This window comes from Sinocyclocheilus anshuiensis, unplaced genomic scaffold, assembly GCF_001515605.1.
Source record: "Sinocyclocheilus anshuiensis isolate Anshui unplaced genomic scaffold, SAMN03320099.WGS_v1.1 scaffold24, whole genome shotgun sequence".
Classification (NCBI taxonomy): Eukaryota; Metazoa; Chordata; class Actinopteri; order Cypriniformes; family Cyprinidae; genus Sinocyclocheilus; species Sinocyclocheilus anshuiensis.
The window spans coordinates 624,244-645,949 of NW_015557090.1; the positions used below are offsets into that span (position 1 = coordinate 624,244).

At 40.7% G+C, this 21,706-nt stretch overlaps 4 protein-coding genes across 8 annotated transcripts in view; 2 read left to right on the forward strand and 2 right to left on the reverse strand.

Moving 5' to 3' along the window:
- Nucleotides 1-8,002, reverse strand: part of LOC107677098 (SH3 domain-binding glutamic acid-rich-like protein) — a 25,761-nt gene extending 17,759 nt beyond the window's left edge. For all 3 annotated transcript variants that reach the window (XM_016471897.1, XM_016471898.1, XM_016471896.1), the window contains exon 1: nucleotides 7,836-8,002. In XM_016471897.1, coding sequence (XP_016327383.1) covers nucleotides 7,836-7,880 — 45 coding nt within the window. In that variant the 5' untranslated portion in view covers nucleotides 7,881-8,002. The remainder of the gene's footprint in view (nucleotides 1-7,835) is intronic.
- Nucleotides 8,003-10,813: 2,811 nt separating this feature from the next.
- LOC107677051 (tail-anchored protein insertion receptor WRB-like) lies at nucleotides 10,814-14,102 on the reverse strand. The gene is made up of 4 exons (XM_016471841.1): nucleotides 13,805-14,102; nucleotides 12,913-13,078; nucleotides 11,108-11,175; nucleotides 10,814-10,984 (listed from the first exon to the last, which is right to left on the reverse strand). The coding sequence occupies exons 1-4, from the start codon at nucleotides 13,892-13,894 to the stop codon at nucleotides 10,814-10,816; spliced, it is 495 nt and encodes a 164-aa protein (XP_016327327.1). The 5' UTR covers nucleotides 13,895-14,102.
- Nucleotides 14,103-14,330: 228 nt separating this feature from the next.
- LOC107677082 (non-histone chromosomal protein HMG-14A-like) lies at nucleotides 14,331-17,731 on the forward strand. Its single transcript, XM_016471869.1, has 6 exons — nucleotides 14,331-14,503; nucleotides 15,766-15,792; nucleotides 15,922-15,951; nucleotides 16,042-16,083; nucleotides 16,171-16,293; nucleotides 16,698-17,731. The coding sequence occupies exons 1-6, from the start codon at nucleotides 14,486-14,488 to the stop codon at nucleotides 16,740-16,742; spliced, it is 285 nt and encodes a 94-aa protein (XP_016327355.1). The 5' UTR covers nucleotides 14,331-14,485; the 3' UTR covers nucleotides 16,743-17,731.
- Nucleotides 17,732-19,255: 1,524 nt separating this feature from the next.
- The window catches only part of LOC107677081 (bromodomain and WD repeat-containing protein 3-like), a 41,672-nt gene continuing 39,221 nt past the window's right edge, over nucleotides 19,256-21,706 (forward strand). The window contains exons 1-4 of one of the 3 annotated variants that reach the window (XM_016471868.1): nucleotides 19,256-19,538; nucleotides 19,642-19,700; nucleotides 19,788-19,817; nucleotides 21,077-21,136. In XM_016471868.1, coding sequence (XP_016327354.1) covers nucleotides 19,490-19,538; nucleotides 19,642-19,700; nucleotides 19,788-19,817; nucleotides 21,077-21,136 — 198 coding nt within the window. In that variant the 5' untranslated portion in view covers nucleotides 19,256-19,489. Of the gene's footprint in view, nucleotides 19,539-19,641; nucleotides 19,701-19,787; nucleotides 19,818-20,274; nucleotides 20,558-20,660; nucleotides 20,720-20,806; nucleotides 20,837-21,076; nucleotides 21,137-21,706 lie in introns of those variants that run through there. The other 2 variants (XM_016471867.1, XM_016471866.1) reach the window with 2 other exon arrangements.

A 21,706-nucleotide genomic window follows, 5' to 3' on the forward strand; every position in this document is an offset into this window, starting at 1 on the left:
AAGACTAAAGGCTGATTTATACTTCTGCGTCGGACCTACGCCATAGGCTATGCGTCAGTTTTCATTTATACTTCTGCGTCGTTGTCCACGTCGACGTGCAGTACACATGTAAACCGCTAGTCTGCAGTGTCCACGGGCATGTTGCTGGTGTAACCCGCAGTACCACGGCAAAAGCCGAAGAAGAAGCGGCTCGTTGGAGAAACATTATAGCCGTGACTGCGGCAAATAAATATCAAATCATTAAATCATTATTTAAAACTACAAAAAGGAGACAACAACGGAACAGGAGAAGATGGCATTCTTTCAATCTCCACAAGGACTTGTACCACGGCAGATAAACATTGTTTGTCACGGACAACTACTGATGTATAATGCTATGTAGTGTAATAAATGATAAGACACTTGTTCTTTGCTTTGTTTTATTTTATGTAAGAAGGTGTAACATTAAAATATATTAAAGTGCACACAAACACACACAAAACTCAAGTACATACGGAGGGAGGGGTTCTAGCAGACCAATCATAGCGCTTGCGGTCCGAGTAGAATTGACGCGCTGTTAGATTTTTGGAGAGGTGCACATCAGGCTACGGCATAGGGTGTGCGTCTATGCGTAGGCTACGGCATAGGTTTGACGCAGAAGTATAAATTGGGCTTTATACTAGCGAACGCGCCATCTGCTCCTCAGATTTCTCTGCCTTCACGAAGGGGCCATTTTAGCCCTTCTGTTGCGGTTTTTCTGGCTCGATATCTGGACTGTTTTTTGTTGAGCTTTCTCCATTTGCACTTCGGCAACTGCGACAGTGGAACACTGTTCTCCTTGCGGTGAAGTGCATGGAATTTCGCCGTTGCCAGCCGCTGTGTTCTCGCTTCATTGCGAGTGACGACCCACACGGTAAGTATGTCAAGTGTTTGTCGCATGCGCGCGAGGCGGTTTACGGCACTTCTAATGTAAAAAAAAAAAAAATCCGCCTCAAAACCCTCTGCAAAAACTAGACTCACGGTTTTTGAGAAGGAGTCTTCCGTCTTTCCCCGTCGCGCTCCGGAAGTGGCCGAGGCCCTCCATGAATACGCGGCCTGGGGTTCGGATGTGGAGCTCGAGGCAATGCAGAGCGAGTAGACGGGCCTCTCCCTTTCTCTCCCTCTCTCGCCCGAGTGCGAGGATTCGCCGGTTTAATTCTCACATGATTATGAATGCCCTAGCCCGGAGGCACGTGAAACTATTTCCTTCGAGCTAGAGGATGTTTTGTACACTGCGGCGTCCGACTCCGAGGATTTTGGGCCTGCTTCAGCCGACGCTCTCCCACCTAGCGGCCAAGAAGCGCGGCCTACTCAGAGCTTGTAGACGTGCTGACGCGCGCCACAGAGAAGCTCTCTTTTGATTGGCCCGACGAGCCCCGTGAATCCCAGTCATCTAAACACAACGAGCGGTTTCTGAGCGCCCCAAATTCGAGCACTGCGTGGAGAAAGCTGCCCTCTTTCAGCGATCTGCATCATGAGATCTCCAGATCCTGGAAGCAGCCTTTTTCCGCCCGCCTTACTAATGCAAAAAAAAAAAAATCCCAGCCAAAACCGCTTGTTTTGCTGCTTATATATTGCAAATTGGTGTCTTACTATATTATTTAGTGTATTCCTTATTATAACACACTGGTTTGTTGTTCAAACAGATTTTCTGTGTTATTCTTCACAAATTTCGGGGGCCAGACCGTTTATACATTTCTGCCCACTTCTAACATGCTCTCCTCATTCGGATTCTGTCACATCCGCCAACCAGCGCGTTTCGGTGTGCAGTAATCGTTCAGTCACACTCTCTTTCGACATGGGGGGTGGGAGACGCACCAGGCTTTCTCCCCTTAGTTACTGCCTATTTCTTTGTCACCTGCTGCTCATGTGATAGGAGACACGTTCAGTTCTCTCCCAAAGCCAGCAGACCCTGTACCAGTCACAGACCAGGCCCTCAACCCTGTGGGCTTCCTCATCTTGCATCAGGACGCCAGAGGCTCTCCTTCGCGGTAGATGATGTTATCCCCTCCAAACCATCTCGGCACCCCACACAGGTATGTCCTCTAGACTGCAACACTCTGATTCCTCTATCGCAATTCTTTCACGAATGGTACCGTGCGTCTACCAGGGGTATCACTTTGGGTTCTCTGCACATTTCAGTTTGGTTACGCACTTCAGTTCTGTCACAACTCCACCCCCTCCCCCCGCTTTGATGGGGTTCACCTGACTGTAGTGAGCAGCGCCTCAGGGGCTTCTGTGCTACAGCGGGAACTATTTTCCTTCCTCCACAAGGGAGTGATAGAAGAGGTTCCTCCAGCGGTCGAGATTTGACACTGAAGTCTATTATGTCACAGAATTTGTGCAGGAGACTGGTTTGTCACTGTTGACCTGAAGGATGCCTATTTTCATATTCAGGTTGCTCGGCATCACAGGAAGTTCCTCAGGTTCGCCTTTGGGGGAAAGGCTTACCAGTACAAGGTTCTTCCCTTCGGCCTGGCCTTGGCACCAAGGACATTCACAAAGTGCATGGATGCTGCTCTGGCCCCATTGAGGCTCCAGGGCATCCGTATACTCAATTACCTGGACAATTAGCTCATTTAGGCCACTCCAGGAAATTAGTGAGTTACCAAAGGGATGTTCTCCTTCACCACATTCTGTTTCTTGGCCTGTGACCCCCTCACAACTGACTGTCTTCTTGCTTGGCCCGCTTCAAGCTAGGCCATAATGTTTCTGTGAGCACTGCTTGACCTCAGAATGAACGCCAAAAAGAATGTTTTTACCCCCTCACAACAGATTGTTTTCTTGGGGATTCACTTGGATTCCGTTCAGATGCAGGCCCTTCTGGCTTCTGCCCGGATTTCTAACCTCAACGCATGCTTGGCTCGCTTCAAGCTAGGTCATCATGTTTCTGTGAGCACTTCTTGGTCTCAGAATGAATGCCAAAATGTTTCTGTGAGCACTTCTTGGCCTCAGAATTAATGCCTCCCCGGTGCTGCCCCTGGGACTGTGAGCCGTCTCTCTGGCACTGATACACTTTCTCCCCTCACTACAGGGGTGTCACGTGATTGTCAGGATGGACAGCATGGCGGTGGTATCTCATATAAACCGCCAAGGGGGTTCACGGTCACGCACCCTAGACAGGCATGCGCGCAGTCTTCTCCTTTGGGCTCAAGGCAGACTCCTTTCCCGGAGAGCGGTTCATGTCCCGGGGGCCTTGAACCGCGCAGTGGAATTTCTGTCAAGACAGAAGCTCAGATCAGGGGGATGGATGAACCGCCAAACAGTAGCCCAGATTTGGGACTGTTCGGCAGGGAGGAAATGGACCTCTTTGCGTCGCAGGAGTCCTAATACCTGCTTTGGTTCTCCCTGAGTTCCCCAGCATCTCTGGGCATAGATGTGTTCGCTCCCGTGGCCGGACCTGAAACTTTGTGTTTCCGCCTGTCAAGTTGAATTCTGCCGGTGCTGTGCAGGGTGAAGGAGAGCGGGGTCCGTCTCCTACTCGTAGCCCCGTTCTGGCCGTCTCAGACGTAGTTCTCAGAGCTGATTTTTCTTCTAGATCGCCCTCCTTGGGAGATTCCGATCAGAAAAGTTCTGCTAAATCTCAGCTTCAAGGCAAGATCTGACACCCTCAACCCACAGAAGCTGTGGGTATGGCCCCTATAAGGCCACCAGCTTTTACTTCTAGTCTGCCTGCTAATGTTCAGGAGACTGTCGCTTGTGCCAGAGCCCTTTCCGCGAGGATGCTGTATTCCTCCAAGTGGAAGGTCTTTGAGTCACGGTGTTTAGCCCATGTGGTGGACCCAGTCATCTGCCCTGTAGGTCCAGTGCTGGGGTTCCTGCAAGAAAAATTTGTGGCTACTACTACCCTGAGAGTTTGTCGCAGCATCGCCGCTCTGAGAGAATTGGATGAAGTTCCCCTGGGGAGACATCGGTTAGTCCTCATGTTTATACATGGGGTTCGGCGTCTGAAGCCAGCAACGCCCCCTTGGAGTTCCTTCTTGGGACATGTCAGTCATCCTGGAGGGCTTAATGGAAGCTCCTTTTGAGCCCTTGGAGTCAGCTCCAGTGCGAATTTTGACTCAAGGTTACTCTTTTGTTGCCGCTAACTTCTTTGAAGCAAGTTGGGGATTTGCAAGTTCTCTCTGTCAGCGAGGTTTGTATGGACTCCGCACCGGGTCTGGTCAAAGTAACCTTATGACCCAGATCGGGCTATGTTCCCAAGGTTTTGTCCACATAATTTCGCTCTCAGGTGGTTACCCTTAACTTTTTCCATCCTCCTCCTTTTGCTTCAGGCAGGGATGTGAGACTTCACATGCCCTGCCCTGTCTGAGCTTTGAAGCTCTACGTGGACCGCTCTAGCCATTGGAGAAAATCTCCCCCAGCTGTTAATATGCTTTGTTGATGGCCGCCGGGGGCTTGCTGCAGCGAAGCACAAAATTTTGCATTGGGTTAGAGACGCTATTTCACTGGCATACGAGGTGCGTGGTCTTTCTTCACCTCTCAGCCTTCAGGCGCATTCCACGAGGGCTGTGGTTTCCTCTCAAGCTCTTTTTAGGGGAGTCCCCCAAGAGGATATTTGTGTAGTGGCAGGATGGTCCTCTCCGCACACTCTTATCAGGTCCTATAATTTGGATCTTGACACGGCTCCTGGTTCCTTGGTCTTGTCCGCTTGAACCAGCCGGGGGTACTATCTGGTTCTTCATCGGGCCAGATACGGCAGCACTTTAGCTTGGCGTGTTTGGTATATTGTTCCCATTGCGTCATAGCGACGCAGCGTTGAGTGAACCTATGAAAGCGAACGACTCGGGTTACTTTCGTAACCCATGTTCTCTGAGTAGGGAACGAGACACTGCGTCTGCTGCCAAGCTCCTCGCGCTGCCGACAAGAGGCCTTTTTCGGCAGAGAAATCTGAGGAGCAGATGGCACATTCGCCAGTATAAGGATGGCGACGTAAGAGTGTACAGTTGGCACCCACGCCATCAGCCAAGGAATTGGCGTGATTCTATATGGGCTTCAGACAATCGGCACACCCAGAGGGTGTTTGCATCATAGCGACGCAGCGTCTCCTTCCCTACTCAGAGAACATGGGTTACGCAAGTAACCCGAGACAATGTCAGACGATAATAACATGTTTCTTTTACACATCAAATTACCACATAGAAAAAAACCTGACTGACCAGCCAGGGTTACAACACTTTCCAATGACCCTCCACTGGACCCATAACCATTGCACAAAATGGGATAGTGTGACATTTCCCACAATTGTAAGACTAAGGGTGCTTTCACACCTGGCCCGTTGTTTCGGAACCTGGTGCATTGCCCCCCTTAGCTCGGCTCGGAATATGTGAACACGGCAATTGCGCTCGGATCTGCGCCAAAACAATCGGTCCGAGATCGCCTGAACGAGGTGGTCTCGGCTCGATTGAAAACTAATTCTGGAGCGGTTCGGTTGTAGTGAGAAAGCAATCCGATCTAATGTATCACAATGTATAATGGGTAATTACGTAAATTCCGTGAAAAGCATTAGCTTTGTTGTTTTGCTAATACTTCAAAATTAACCTGTGAATGTCTGTGGGTGAGCACGTCTTCGCCATTCAAAATCAAAGCGCACTTTTTCATTTTATAATGCCGTCTTATTGCTCTTCTTCCTAGTATGTGCATTTTAAAAATGTTTTCCCGATGAATCCTGGACTCCTGCTCAAAGTGATAAATTAATATAACGACATCTACAAAAAAACAACAACAACAATAAGCCCGCGAAGCTGTTGTCGTTCCATCCTGACAGATGACAGCTGTGACAGCTAAGCGGAATCCCGGAAAATAAACCGTGGAACTTTGACCAATGAGAGAACAGTTTACTCAAATGACTTGTATTAACAAATTTGGTCCGTTTAGAAACATTGCCATGTGAAAGCGTACCGCACCAAGAATAAAAAGCAACATTGTAATAATTGTAATCCCTGTTTCGGAACAAAGCAATCGATCTACAGGTGTGAAAGCACCCTAACACACACACACACACACACTCTCTCTCGCACACACACACCGTTTCAGAGTAGTTATGTTTTATGTGTTTGTTCTATTTGTTTACTCGATAAATTGCACAGGGCTGAAGCACTGTTAAATAAATAAATACAAAATCTGACTTGCACATTTTTAAAAAATAAATGTAAAAAAAAGTAGACTGAACAATGATTTTTTTTTAGTAGGAGTTATACAAAAATACTCTAAAAAATGTTTCTAACAAAAGTTTTGTTGACCTTAATTAGATACTCAAGTATTTGTTCAAAACTTGTTGTCCTAACTTTCCAAATTGAGTCAGAACAAACAATTTTATCTTCAAATATTGTGCAAGTTCCCAGCATACATTTCCTCTAGATTTAAGAGGAAAATACTGCCCATATCATGCAGCGGGCTTTGAAAATCAAACGTAAAGGTTAAATAAGGTTAGCTCTTTGCATTGCTAAATGTTAAACTATCCTTAGTTGCCATGACAATAATTTTGATCACTTTATTTTAAGGTCCAGTTCTCGCTATTAACAAACCATTAACTACGACTTTTGCCTCAATAAACTAGTAATTTGCTGCTTATTAATAATTAGTAAGGTAGTTGTTAAGTTTAGGGTAGAATTAGGGATGTAGAACATGGTCATGCACAATGTGCTTTATAAGTAACAGCCAATATGTTAATAATATGCATGCTAATAAGACACTAGTTAATAGTGAATTGGTCCTTATACTAAAGTGTTACCAGAAATTTTTAATTCAGTAGACTTCCTGTTACTCATTAGATTAACTAAAGTATTTAAGTTATTTTTTTAAATTAGTTAACTTATCAAATTATTGTGAATTGGTTCTCTTGTTTATTTCATTATTTATTTAGGTAATTTTTTAAGTGTATCCACTGCAAGGGAATGGGTGTTAAACATTATGCTTTAACAAATGTAACTCAGTGTTTTTTTTTTTTGTTTTTTTCACAATTTTTTGCTTTGAAATCTACCATTCATCCCTATCCTGTAGTATAACAAGTGCATTAATAATTACTGCAAAATCAGAATTAAACATGACATTTATAATGACATTTATAGTGTCTGTACAGAGATGAGGACACCTCATGAGGGAATGAAAAGTCTTTATATGTGCAAAAATATCAATATCCAGTCAATATGTGTGCAAAAAGCAAAAATTGATACAACTGTACTCGGCCTACCCCAATTATGTTGAATGATGACCTGACGTTTTGCAACCCTGTATTAGGGCAGGTTGCAACAACACTCACTCACTGGACTTGAAGGCTAATTTACATGGTTCAGGGACAGATTGTACATTTCTAAAGTATGCCTACTTTCATTTTTAATACCCTCTAGAGTCTTAAAACATGTTGTCTTCATTTTTAAGACTCTTAACATGTTAAACATTATCAAAACATTAAAGTAGCCAACATTGTTGCTCATGATAAAGTTAAAAGATTAGACACACTAAAAACACATAAATCAATAAATAAACATGCTACATTCATCCCGAGGAGCAACTGAAATCAATTCTGGCGGTTTCATGTTTAAAGGAATAGCTGCCGCAGTCTGGAATGTGATCTCAGAGATATTTAAGGAAACTGGCGGAGCTGCAACTGTTATTAGGTCACTCAGGATTATTTAAACTGACTTGAGTTAGAACAGTTTTTAAGAGTTTAAAATACATCCACCGCTGGTTACTGCTAATATGCTTGGAACTAGCGATTGGTTCTTTCCGCAATCTGTATAAAGCATAATCACAATCAAGCAAAGTGACCTGTTGAATGACTGAAACACTATCACACTTGTTATCCAGTTTCTTACCGCCGTCGATCCCGATGAGGATGCCAGGAATATTTTAATGACCATTTTGTGGAAGTGCAAAATAAAATGACCAGGGAAAATGTGTTTAAAGACACAGCGATCCACCCTCCACTTTGGCTGGAAAGCACACAGCCTCGACTCGAGCCTCTCGGTGTCTATTTCTGTCCCCAGCGCATCATGTGGTGGTGGGATTGGTGCGTTTGTCCCACTGCTGTCTGAGTGATTGGCAATTTCAGCAGTCTGTCCACATCAGGAGCTGCTAATGTTAGAGTGACTTGCATATATGGACAGAGATGCTGTTTTTTAAAAAACTTGTAATTTGTAACCTAATTGAGTAAATAAAAAATAAATAAAAAGTTTGTACATTTTGATGACTGGCCAGTCTGCCAGTTGAGTTGGTACTATTTAAAAACTTCTGGTTAATATTGCTAATTCATTATGATAAAACGAAAAATTCCTACAGGTTTAAATTGGAAAGTTCCCACACTCTCATATACAGGGACAGAGTTGTTGTCCAGGGAAACAACAGAGAATGTTGTCCCCGGCTCTCTTCTAAAATATGACCTATCTGGCCTGGGAAGAGAAAGCCTAGCCAACCCATTCAAATTTGGTCTTGGGCTCTGTCACAGGATGAGAACAACACAGAGGCTTGAGGTGGGTGCTTTTGGGCAACAAGAAACCATCTAGCAATGCTCTTGCAGTGACCAAAAAAAAATCATAGCAACATTTCAGGAAACACCCAAAACATCCTAGCAATAGTTAAGCACATATCTGATGGGTGCTTTTGGGCAACAAGAAACCATCTAGCAATGCTCTTGCAGTGACCAAAAAAAAATCATAGCAACATTCCAGGAAACACCCAAAACATCCTAGCAATAGTTAAGCACATATCTGATGGGAAATTTGAAGATGTGCATTATATTATCACTCCCCCTCTGCCTTGTTGTGGCAATCCAGAAGTTTCACGTGCATGCACAAAACAAGCTGTTAATTTAAGAACTCTGTCTGTATTGGTTCATTATGTTGCAAGGTTGGTTAAATAAAGATCTTGCAACCAAAAATAAAATAAGCATCATAAATAACAGCAACAATAATGTATAAAATTACAAGAAAATATTCTATATCAACTATTAAGGCTAGCTAGCTAGCTATAACTAATATTATAGCTAATGATGTTACATTTATTAAACGTCAATTAAATAGCTGGAAGGCTATAGTGTAAATGTACATTGATGTGTCATCTAACATTAATGCAACAAAGTTGCCTATAGTTAACTCAACCACTGAAATTAACTAACATGTCACGGAGTAATGTTAAGTAGCTTCTGAATACATTAAAAACAAAAAGTATATAAAGAAAAGTACAAAAAATATATATTTTTTTCTCTTAAAGTAGAGGAAAATGTGAGAAGATTGTTGTGCTTGGATGAGAAGTGATGCAGTGATGAATTTATATTTAATCCTCAGGTGTCAAATATATTTAAAAAATATTCAAGCAGAACTTTTGAGCTTGAGGTTCCTCATGGTTTGGTGCTTGGACCACTCCTCTTCTTGATATCGCTGTAGACTTTTCTCATTCAAAACATATGGTGGTGTCGCATAGTCCTTAATAATGCAGTGAAAAAGTCCTAAAAACATCATCACACAACTGCTGTTTTTTTTAAACAAATTTCACAGATTTTTATTTTTTTACATTGTAGAAATATGCCAAATTTCCATTTCTGTTCTGTTCACCAAGCCCTCCTCTCCAACCACCTAACATAGTGACTACTTTTCATGATCAAAACAAATTCCTGATGGATCAAATCAAGTCCTACCCTAGAATATGTACTTGTTGAAGTCTCTGTGCCACTCAGAAATTAGTCACATTATAGAAGCAATATGAGTCGTGAATGTCAATTTATATCGATTTTAACCTCAAGTTGCTCTTTATGTCACAGCAAGTATAAGACAGGAGATGAACTCAACAGCAGAGCTTTATTTACGCAGATGGTGAGTGAAGCAGTGACAACAGGTCAGTACTGATGCATCTGTGAATGAAAACATGACAGATGAGAATAACTGATAGAATAGTCTTACCTTGCAGGGATACACTGGACATGAGGAGCTCAGGTCATTATTGATGACGACAGAGAAGAGGAAACACAGGAGACAAGGACGCTGGAGAGACGAGGAGATCAACAAGGTAAGTGATCCTCTGTGTCAATTAAGGAAATACATGGATATGTCTCATCTTTGTCCAAGACCATGTTCCACAGCACTTCTGGGAAAATATTCTGGGGACAACTGAGAAAAGTTGAATCTTTTACCAAAAAGGGGCACTGCAAACCAACACTAAAACCTCTTCCCAACTGTGAAGAATGGTCGAAGGACCATCATGGTTTAGCACCGTTTTGCTGCCTCGTTTATTCAGATTGCAAAATTAAATCAGACTTACTACTTTAAAGGCAAATAAAACACTGTACACACCTTTTCATTTGTTATTTATTTTGTTGAAAAACAAAAATCAATAAATACATTTATAACACTGACATAAATAATATACAATTTTGGTACAAGCAATAAATAGACAAAATCTTTTGCTTTGCTTGAGATTACAACATAAACCTTAAAAAAAGTGTTTTGCAATTTGTTAGTAATGTTTAAATAAAAACCTTTAAACGTCATTCAACAAGAATTTGTAAACAATGAAGGCTAAAATCAATTTACTACACACTTAAACCACTTAACGGAACGGAGGGGCGTTATATTTCCGACGCGTGCTTGTGGTCAGCTGGCCAATCAGAGCAGAATGTGCTTGTCAAAGGAGGGGGCTTTGTTGAAAACGAGCGTTTGAGAGAGGCGGGGCATAGAGGACCTACAATAATGTACAGTATTTGGAAAATAATGTGTTTTTTGAACATTAAAGCATGTCAACATATTCTGTTACACCAAATAATGATCTTTAAAATAGCATCATATGACCCCTTTAAATAAATTTATCCTACTATCCTTCCAAAATGGCAATCAAATTCCACTGGTGACTTGGACATACCTGCAATTCCAGAAGGAAAGGCTACTAGTCTCTCCAGTGGAGCAATCCATTTACTAGGCACCACTGTGACCGGGTCTGCATAATACTTCAATATGAGCGAGATCATGAGCGCCGCCTAACAACAGACAGCAAAAAATAAAATAAAATGCCATCATGAGAGAAAATGAACAACTGATGCATACATCAATCATACATCAATCATATCAAAGCACAAATTAAAACATTAATCCTCACCCACCTGAAGAATGTAAAACACAATATTTACAATCCATTTCATTTTTGCCTGCTGTGAAGTTCTTGATTTTACTGTAAAAAAGAAAAAAGACAGACAGACAATGAATATAACCAACATTTCTGTCTACTCATGGTTTCCATTTAAACAGGCTTCTTCAAATCCAGCCCTGGAGAACCCTGCTATGCAAATAAATGTGAAATGGATTGAATTGAAACCACTCGATTATCGATACGGAATATTTTTTTACAATTTTAATGGATGGACAGAAATCTCTCAGGTTTAAAGTATCTTCACTTGTGTTTCAAAGATGACCCAGAGTCTTATGAGTTTGGAACGATATGAGGTTGAGTAAATGACAGAATTTTCATTTTTGGGTGAGCTATGCCTTTAACAAGTTATATCTATGCTATTCTCCAATAACTTGAAGGACAGCAACAGACAGCAGCCAAGCCATTTGTCTTATTTCATGAATTATCTGAAACCCACCTGCCATTTTCCACACTTGGCCTGAGACTTTGAATTCTCCACTGCAAAGTGACGAAACCTTTGGTTTCTCAGTTCTTCTCGCCCCACTATAAAGTGGACAAAGACAGTTTATATGCTTCCAGTGAGGTGTGCTGGTGACTGCAAATATCTTAACACTTGCCCATTGCTTCTTGATTTCAACAGAGCAATACTACACATGTCATTTGCTATACAATTTGGCTGTTTTGTGGGCTTCTTTCTGTGTTTTGCTGGTTAGAAAGCAATCATTAGTGGGTTTCCATCCAAAGTTGCGAATTTAACTTATGCGCAAAATTGGAAAATCACAAAGCATTTGCGAATAATGCTGCGTTCAAGTCCTCCTGGGACATTCGTACTTACGAGTTGACAAGTCGTAATTACGACGTCAGGTGCGTTCAAGTCAGTTTAGTCGGCACAAGATGGCGGTGTACCTTCTTTTAATAAATTACAAGAAAATACAACAGGGTCTGTTAACTCTGCTTATAGAAAATGAAGAGCAAAGAATTCGCATCAGGTGTGTTTTGCGTTTTTAATATTTTTAAAAAGTAATTTATGAAGCCACTTTAATCTGAAAAACTTCATCAAAACGATCAATTTAAACAAAAATTGACCGTCAACTACAGACGTTGCAGCCATCGATTCCGCTATGTTTCTCATTGACACGCCCCCAACACGGAAACTCGGGGCTTAAAGAAAATGTCGAGTTTCCCACTCGTAATAATGACTTTGTGGTGGCGTTCATGTGCGTTCAACTCGTAAATACGATCTATCCGACATGACTTGAACGCACCATAAGCATCATTTCCATTCAACGAGTCAAAGAGAACAAAATCGTCACTTCCTGATAAACTGGCACTAAATATCACTAGGAAAAGTTAAAGCCACTGAATACAATAACTTTCATATATAATAAATTATTTGCGCCTCAGACGAAACACAATAAATGCGGTCATTGCTTTAGGTTATGCCTTCCCATAGCACAAAGTCACATGACTTTTTTGATGCGCATGGAGGAATTTATTCGCAAAATGCATTTCCATCTCCCATTATTCGCATTAACCCTTTTTCGCGCAAGTCAAAAACCACCTCAAGCAAGTGTAAAAACTTTTTTGTGAATTAAGGGATTTTTTTCTTCTTCGAAAATTGGCGTTTCCATTACCATTATTCTGATGCGATATTTCGAAATGTGCATAAAAACAGTGTGAAGGAAACATAGCTATTGTAGCTTGTCACTTCATCAACATTTTGCTGCACATGCTTGTATTTCACATACCCCTTTAAGAAAAGCACAAAATAACTTTTACCAAGAGTCATCAGTTGATCAGTAATCTTGCTGATCTTGCGTTCCAGTCTAGCATATCTGGCAAACTCGTCCATCATACTGATGGTGGACAGCTCCATCTTCATGTTTTGGATCTCCGTCCTCATCTCCATCTCTTGATCAGCATCTTTCTGGAAGATCTTGGACAGCTATGAGAACAAACACACAAGATCTTAATGTACATCTGCTCATTCACTTTAGATTGCAATCAAATTTACTCAAAGCTTTTACACTATTACCAAAAACAGAATCAAAAGGGTGATTTACTGGCAAAGACCTAGAAAGGCAAAACATTACATTTGTTAAATAAAATCTAGGTTACAAGTGCACACATTTCTCCAATTTTACCATAGTAATGCTTACTATGGTAAGCATTACTATGAATTACTCATTACTCTGAATGTCCTCATTACAATGTATAATAACTATAATCTAGATATGCAACAGATATTAGCAAGTTTTTGGCACTATGGTAAAGCTAAGTCAGATTTTTTTTTAATGTATAACATGGTACAAGACAAGTATGTTGAAGTACCACGTACGTGAAATGGTGTATTATATGAAATCATTCATTCAGTGCCATTATATACATCACAGTAACATGGTGCTGTCATCTGATACCATGAAAGAAGTGCAGTATGTTTTATTGGTTTGTAAAATATTATTAGCCCACATCAAACGTTTGTTTGGCACTATTAACTGTCCTCTAGGTGGTGTTTATGAATGAGTCTGGCTTAGCTAAATCTAGAGATGGTGAACAGAGCTGCTTTTGTTTGCTGTGACTGTATCACAGAGCATTTATTATTACGACTAATGTATGTTTAAATTATATATGTGCTTACGCGTCCCTAAAACTCTTTTGAATCAGTACTTACAAATGAAGAAATGGACGGCAGCAATGTTTTGACGAGGTTGACCAGAAACACCGAGCTCAGTACAAAGAACCAGTTAAACCCGGCAGCCATTTTCTTTTCATCAGCCTGATCCTCCCCCTATAATACAAGCCCACTAGCGCTGTTTTTTAACTGGTTCCTTACCTTAAATGTTACAATATGCTTATATTATCTAAAAATATGCAACGACAGATATCAAATATCCGAAAAGGGAATGTTTATAAGACATCAAGTTTTTTTTTTTCTTTCTTAAGCGGCGTGTTTCTTTAAATGCATTCAAATTATCTGAATATATAACCAATGCAATCAATACAGAATATATATTTACACGCTTACAGAAACAATTCTGTAAACAAATCTGTGATTGACATCTCAACCTATCCACACAGGTACTTTGCTTTGGTTTGAAATGTGTTTGCCAAGACGTTTCAGCCAATCACCGCTGAGAAGGGGCGGAGCGTAGCTCGCATCAGGTTAGTGCTATAATGAAAAGAATATAGAAAGGGGAGATCCAATCCGGTTTCAGCTAGTTTGTGTTCCGATAGGACATTAATGCTTGCTTCAGTGTTTCCTAGACCCGGTTCTTACACTTTACTTATCAGCGCGTAAGCTGTTTTAATTGATTTCCTTTTTGTTCTGAAAGCATACAAGATTTACGCAGCCATGCCTAAAAGGAGCAAAGTAAGTTCAAAAATATATATAAAAAAATAAAAATTTATAGTATGGTTTTAATAGCCTGTGATAATTAAATATGCACGTGTTTCGAAAGCTTTATGTGAAGTTATGCGAGTGTTGACTGCATTGCTGGATGTGGGCATGTGAGTCGGTGGCATGAATCTGGCGCCTTTTTACTTCGAGCTGTGCTAACGTTATATTCCGTCGACTGTGTGTGGATATTTACAGAATAGAGCATTCTCGGCTTTACTTTTACATTAAAGTCGTGTATAGAATACGCAAAGTAATGATCAGACAAAGGGGTGTAACCGCGTAACGTTAGGTCGCGTTATTCCTCGCGGAGAAGAGCTTGTCCTGCAAATGTTTTGCTTTTAACCATATACATACGAAGCAGTCGAAGTTGTAAATTTGAGGACATTGTGGGATTTTTTTAGACCCCTTGTGTAACTAAATACATGTGTAGTTGTGTACGACTCCATATGGTCCTCGAGGACACAGTCACACATACTATAGTCTTGAGTGTCATGGCTGCCTTTGCACTAAACACATTTGAAGCCTTAACGTTATATCCAAACAAGTTGTTATCCCAGCAGGTTTATTTCATAATTCGGTTTTTGCTTGCGTATCCCGCCTGAATTTCTCACTTGACCTTTGAAACGAACTTTGTAAAGTGGCTAAAGAAAGTTATCAACACCGACTATTTGTGTACTAAAGATATTAACCTCCCGTTTTCACTTGTCTGTTTTAATCTCGACGCAAACCTGGTTTATGTGAACAATGTGTCGATGTTTAATGTGTTTGCTCGTCGAAAGTGAATGAATTCTGTCTGTGGAGGCGGAGCTAACGTTACTGTTCCCCTCCTCCATGGGAACTAACGTTACTCAAGCACGGACATTTTTCGGTAACATCGTTACCAGCGACAATAAGTTCGCTACGCTCGACAAAGCTAATGCAAATAAATGCACGATCACCGGTTGTTTTATTTTTGTTTATTTTCCCAAGTTTATTTTTTGTTTCGCCATGTTTTCGCGACAAAATTAACTTGTATAATAAAGGAATTGTGAGTTGAATGTGTAACGCTTTACAGGACCCATGGTCTACCCCTCCCCCACGTTCACTTTTAGATAACATACCGTATTGGCCCGAATATAAGACGACCCTGATTATAAGACGGCCCATCACTTGGAGGGGGTGTAGGGGTACAACACCTCCCCCCTCAGACATGATCTATGTACACATACTAACAGCTTCTGTTTCCTCTGGTACAGGCTAACAATGACACTGAAGCAGCTGGGGTAAGTTTGTTACACACACAGTCTGTTACACATACTGACAAATAACACGTTTTTGCATATAACTGCGATACTTATTGCCTGTTTCTTTTGTTGCCTTCTCATTTTGTCCCTCATCAAATGAACAAACAGCCCAAGAGGCGGTCTGAGAGACTTCAAGGTGTAAGTTGGTTTTGTCAGTCCCTCCGAAGACATATTTACATAATTACCTTTTTTTGAGGCTTATAGCTTACGCTGAATTCTGTTTTGCAGAAACCCCAAACACCAAAGTCTGGGCCCAAGCCAAAAGTGAAGGTAAATCAGTTATCAAATTAAGATTTATTGCTATTAATAAATGTTGCCGGATGTGGCTTAACCATGTATTTCTCTGAAACGTTACAGAAGGCACCTGCAAAGGGCAAGGAGGTAGAAAAGGCCAAACCAGAGGAGAAGAAAGAGGACGCAAAGCCAGAGACTGAGTCTGAGGAGAAAACTCCTGCGGAGAACGGAGAGACCAAAGATGAGGTAGTAAGTCATTTTATAATTAAGTTGGAATAATTCATCTAAAACTTGGTCCTCTATGGCAGTGGTTCCCAACCCTGGTCCTGGAGGCACCCCATCACTGCACATTTTGCATGTCTCCTTAATCAAACACACCTGATTCAGGTCATCAGCTCATTAGTAGAGACTCCAAGACCTGAAACTGGCGTGTCAGAGAAAGGAGACATGTAACATGTGCAGTGTTGGGGTGCCTCAAGGACCAGGGTTGGGAACCACTGCTCTATGGTATTGCTTACATATTTGGCCCTGTATCTATTTGTAGTCCAGAGTGATAGTGAAAATAAATGTCAGTTAGGGATGCATCTGTGGCTATGTCTGTTGAAAACATTTATTGATTTTATTTATTTATTGGTTTGGTTTTGTTACAGGGGGACAATGATGAAGCAGGAGGCGAGGAGGAACAGGCCGACTAGAAAGAGGGAGCTGCTAAATAACATTTCACCAGAGCTCCCATACCTCTTTTCTTGTACAATACAGAGGAATATTTTTATTGACTATTTTCTAAAAAGCAGTTTTTTTAGTAGTTCAATATTAGAAGCTCATTTTATAGACAACGTTCAAGAGAAAAACCTTAGAAGAGGGATTCCATCTTTTCCCACTCCCAATTTTTCCTGAAGGAGATTTGCAGTCATGAAACAACTTCCTCTTATTATTATTATTATTATTATTGTTTTGTTTTTTTCTCTTTCGTTTTTACAAAAAGGGAGGGGAGTGTAACGGGTTGAGACAGATAATGTGATCGTGCCATTTTTAAAGATTAAAAAAATTAAATTTCTTCAGTCTTTCGATTGAAACTGCGAGAGTTTGCCTGAGACACTAACATTCCATAGGCAATATGAGGGACACCTGTATGTAGACTGTATTGTATGGGAAGGGGGTTCTGTAAGAAAATGCTTTGTTTTATTGTTTCTGGGGGGTTGGGATTGATTGTAAGCTGTATTCTATGAATTGAAACCTCTTTATTCAAACTGTTTAATGAATCAACAGCTTTGATTAACGATCCTGCTCACTAGTACTGGAACACTCATCGGCTGTGTGATTTACATTGACTTTTGTCTTTGTGTGGTGATAGCATTGCAATGTTGTATAGCTGCTGTGAAAAGGTTTTCATAATTTCTATATGCAGTATGTGATGGTACTTTAAGAGGATGAAAAATGGAATTGTGCGTGTTAGCAAAGCTAATAACAGCTGTGTTACAGTGTTAAACATGCAGGTTATACGAAAAATGACTAATTTCATTCATGTGAACATGTCAGAAGTAGCTATATCACTCAAGGTTTTAGGTTAAAAGTAAACATGTACAGTTTCTTTTTTTTTAATTTCCTTTTTTTATTTTTTTATTTAGCTGTATCTGTAATGATTGGTATGGCATACAAATAAATTGGTTGTAATTTCACTTGATATTTTGCCCTTCTGTTTTCCTTTCTGTGATTTAAAAAGAGCACTAGATAAGATATAAAACCGATAAAATTCCATAATGGAAGCGATAGCTGGAAAATTAATGCTTCATTGACATGTCAATATGTGAAATACATTAAATTTCTATTTTATTATCTTCCCATATTCATCTAGTTTTGGTGTAACATTGGTTAGAAAGTATACATATAATATATAACAAAATGTATAGCCTGAATGCACTGTAAGTCGCTTTGGATAAAAGCGTCTGCTAAATGCATACATTTATTTTAATTTATTTATATACTGCTGTTCAAAAATTTTGGGAACAGTAAGATTTTTTTATGTTTTTTAAAGAAGCAAGGCTGCATTTATTTGATCAAAAATTCAGAAAACGGTAATATTGTGAAATAAAATAATGGTTTTCTATATTAATGTACTTTAAAATATAATGTAATGTATGTGATGCACAGCTGAATTTTCAGCAGTTATTACTCCAGACTTCAGTGTCACATGATCCTTCAGAAATTCTAATATGCCGATTTATTATCAATGTTGTATATACACTACTGTTCAAAGGACTGGGGTAAATAATTATTATTTTTAAAGAAATTAATACTTTCATTGAGCAAGGATGCGTGGGAAGTGATAAGTTATAGTAAAACTTATTTTTTATGACAATTTATATTTTAAACATCAAAACGATGTGGAATCAATTTGTATTGTTTGTGAACTGTATCAAAGTTTCTCTAATGTTTTTTTTTTCGAATGAAACATTCATGCATTTTAAAGTGGTTTTAGTGTCTACATTTTTGGAAGCATTTTATTGCAGTTGAGATTTTCGATATAACGTATTTTGTTTTACATACTGTAAATATACTGTATGTATGCGGATACAGTTGTGCATACTTTGATACCCAAGTTTATATTAAAAGCTGTGTGATAATATAGTTATAAATAGCATGATTTGTATATGTTTTATAATTACCAACCTTATTTTGTAACATGTTTTTGCAAGAAATGTATGCTTGCTGGTGCTAACTCTTTAAAAGCACTTATTATTATTTAAATGCAAAGTTATACATAAGTGTCTGGATACTTTTTGGGGCCAATGTAACTGCTTTAGTATCTAAAGGGGAGAAAAGGAGATTAAAAACTTCATTTGCAGATGTTGTTCCCACAGCATGTGCGCTTTCTGTCAGTGGACATATGTGTGTAAATGTAGCAATTTATGCATAATATACATAACGTAACCCCACATGCATGTGTTAATAAGTAGCGCTGGTGGCTAATATTAGTTGTGTGCATATATTTAAATATTCAAACCGTCACGTTCTCAGACTGTTTTATAGACAAAAGAACGGTTCTACTGTCGCCATGCGATGTGACGTCACGAACCAGCCGTTCGAACGGGAGCGCGGGTCTTCATTGTTATTTGAAGATTGTTTCGCTTGGGACGAAACAGCAAGGAACGTTTCGGTTTACATCGACGACTCGCACACTGAATTTTCACACTTTTAGATCTCCGCGTGGCTTCTGTTTTGCTGAAGAAGACGAGGAGTTCTACCCTCCCCCTGTTTCCGGCGTTCTGGCGGAAGTAGCTGTGAGCTCAGGCCTCATACTTCCAATGGCGACCGAAAACTGGCCGAACAGAAAGCGGGAGCAGTCGCGGAGGGGGTACGAAGCGTACAATCGACATTAAATAATTATATAATTGACCAACTACACATAAAGTTCGTCTCCAAACACCGTGTTCTTTGCGCTATGGCCGATACTACAGCCAGAAATGGGAGTATTTCACCCCTTGAATCGGGTAAGGCTCAAAAAGTAACATTTAGGAATATTATCAAGAGGTAGTTTTCTAGTGTCTTCATCTTTAAGCAAATAATAAACGGTCTCGCGGTGTCCTTTCGCAGAGTTGTATTACTTGATATCGCGCTATTTGAGCACGGGGCCGTGTCGGAAAGCGGCTGAGGTGAGTTGGCTTTAATACGAGTGTTGTGTTTAAATGATGCTCATCTGGATGAGAGCACCGAACCGAGCTCATTCTCATCTGTTGCAGGCTCTCGTGTGTGAGCTGGAGGAAAATCAGGTGTGTTGCTCGGTTACTTCATTCTTTATGTCCGTCCGTGGTGTGTGTGTGTGTGTGTGTGTGTGTGCTTCCCTCTTGGATTGAAACATGGATTTATGTTGTTCCCACAGCATGTGCGCTTTCTGTCAGTGGACATATGTGTGTAAATGTAGCAATTTATGCATAATATACATAACGTAACCCCACATGCATGTGTTAATAAGTAGCGCTGGTGGCTAATATTAGTTGTGTGCATATATTTAAATATTCAAACCGTCACGTTCTCAGACTGTTTTATAGACAAAAGAACGGTTCTACTGTCGCCATGCGATGTGACGTCACGAACCAGCCGTTCGAACGGGAGCGCGGGTCTTCATTGTTATTTGAAGATTGTTTCGCTTGGGACGAAACAGCAAGGAACGTTTCGGTTTACATCGACGACTCGCACACTGAATTTTCACACTTTTAGATCTCCGCGTGGCTTCTGTTTTGCTGAAGAAGACGAGGAGTTCTACCCTCCCCCTGTTTCCGGCGTTCTGGCGGAAGTAGCTGTGAGCTCAGGCCTCATACTTCCAATGGCGACCGAAAACTGGCCGAACAGAAAGCGGGAGCAGTCGCGGAGGGGGTACGAAGCGTACAATCGACATTAAATAATTATATAATTGACCAACTACACATAAAGTTCGTCTCCAAACACCGTGTTCTTTGCGCTATGGCCGATACTACAGCCAGAAATGGGAGTATTTCACCCCTTGAATCGGGTAAGGCTCAAAAAGTAACATTTAGGAATATTATCAAGAGGTAGTTTTCTAGTGTCTTCATCTTTAAGCAAATAATAAACGGTCTCGCGGTGTCCTTTCGCAGAGTTGTATTACTTGATATCGCGCTATTTGAGCACGGGGCCGTGTCGGAAAGCGGCTGAGGTGAGTTGGCTTTAATACGAGTGTTGTGTTTAAATGATGCTCATCTGGATGAGAGCACCGAACCGAGCTCATTCTCATCTGTTGCAGGCTCTCGTGTGTGAGCTGGAGGAAAATCAGGTGTGTTGCTCGGTTACTTCATTCTTTATGTCCGTCCGTGGTGTGTGTGTGTGTGTGTGTGTGTGTGCTTCCCTCTTGGATTGAAACATGGATTTGGCAGTGTGCTACTTTTCATTATCGCTTGCCTTGAGCTTGTTTACCTTTACCGCTGGTGTTTTTATTGAGGTAACTTGGCTTACGTCGATTTCCTTTCGACCGTATTAACCCGGCTTATTTTTTATTTATTTATTTTTTTGATAGCTCCTTCCACGTCGGTTGGATTGGGAAGGAACTGAACACCCGCGATCTTATGAAGATTTGGTAAGTGTTTTGATTTTGTTTCTGGAGCATGTGTATGGCATGCGTTTAATTCTCACACGTGTTCTGATTTGAGATCGGCTTTAAGTGACAGGAATCAGTTTTTTTCTCCCTTTCCATTGGTTATATAGGCGTATCATATTTGACAGCGTACACTGTTTGAGCAGTTCTTTGGGGGTTCTTCTGTGTTTTGACTGCTTCCCTGTTATTTGGTGCTGTATTGCAGTTAGGGTGGGGCCTCGTCGGGTTGCGGCTACGTCAGGATGTTGAACCGTCCAATCAGATTTCAGGACTCGTCGTCGGCTTTTTATTTTGCATGTGACCTGCGCTCTGATTGGCTGATAAAGGGACTCAATTTACATGAACTCACTGCACTCCACCACATGAGACAGGCTTTTATTTATGTTTTCCTGAAGGGTCATGACCACTGTCAGTTATCTTTTGGGTGTTTTAAGTGCTTATGTTCCAGATTTAACAATACAACTATTTAAAATCTGCATTTAATTAAAAACACATTTAGAGAAAGCTAGACATCTGATACATCCACTTGGGGTGGGGGGGGGACAACAGAAA

Bases quoted from the DNA above. Each gene is read 5' to 3' on its own strand.
- LOC107677051 (XM_016471841.1), bottom strand. From the start codon at position 13,894: ATGGCTGCCGGGTTTAACTGGTTCTTTGTACTGAGCTCGGTGTTTCTG. The intron at 13,079-13,804 runs GTAAGTACTGAT...TTGTTCTCATAG, and splicing joins TGCCGTCCATTTCTTCATTT to CTGTCCAAGATCTTCCAGAA. The intron at 10,985-11,107 runs GTGGGTGAGGAT...GTCTGTTGTTAG, and splicing joins TTGTGTTTTACATTCTTCAG to GCGGCGCTCATGATCTCGCT.
- LOC107677082 (XM_016471869.1), top strand. The intron at 15,952-16,041 runs GTAAGTTGGTTT...TCTGTTTTGCAG, and splicing joins GGTCTGAGAGACTTCAAGGT to AAACCCCAAACACCAAAGTC. The intron at 16,294-16,697 runs GTAGTAAGTCAT...GTTTTGTTACAG, and splicing joins ACGGAGAGACCAAAGATGAG to GGGGACAATGATGAAGCAGG.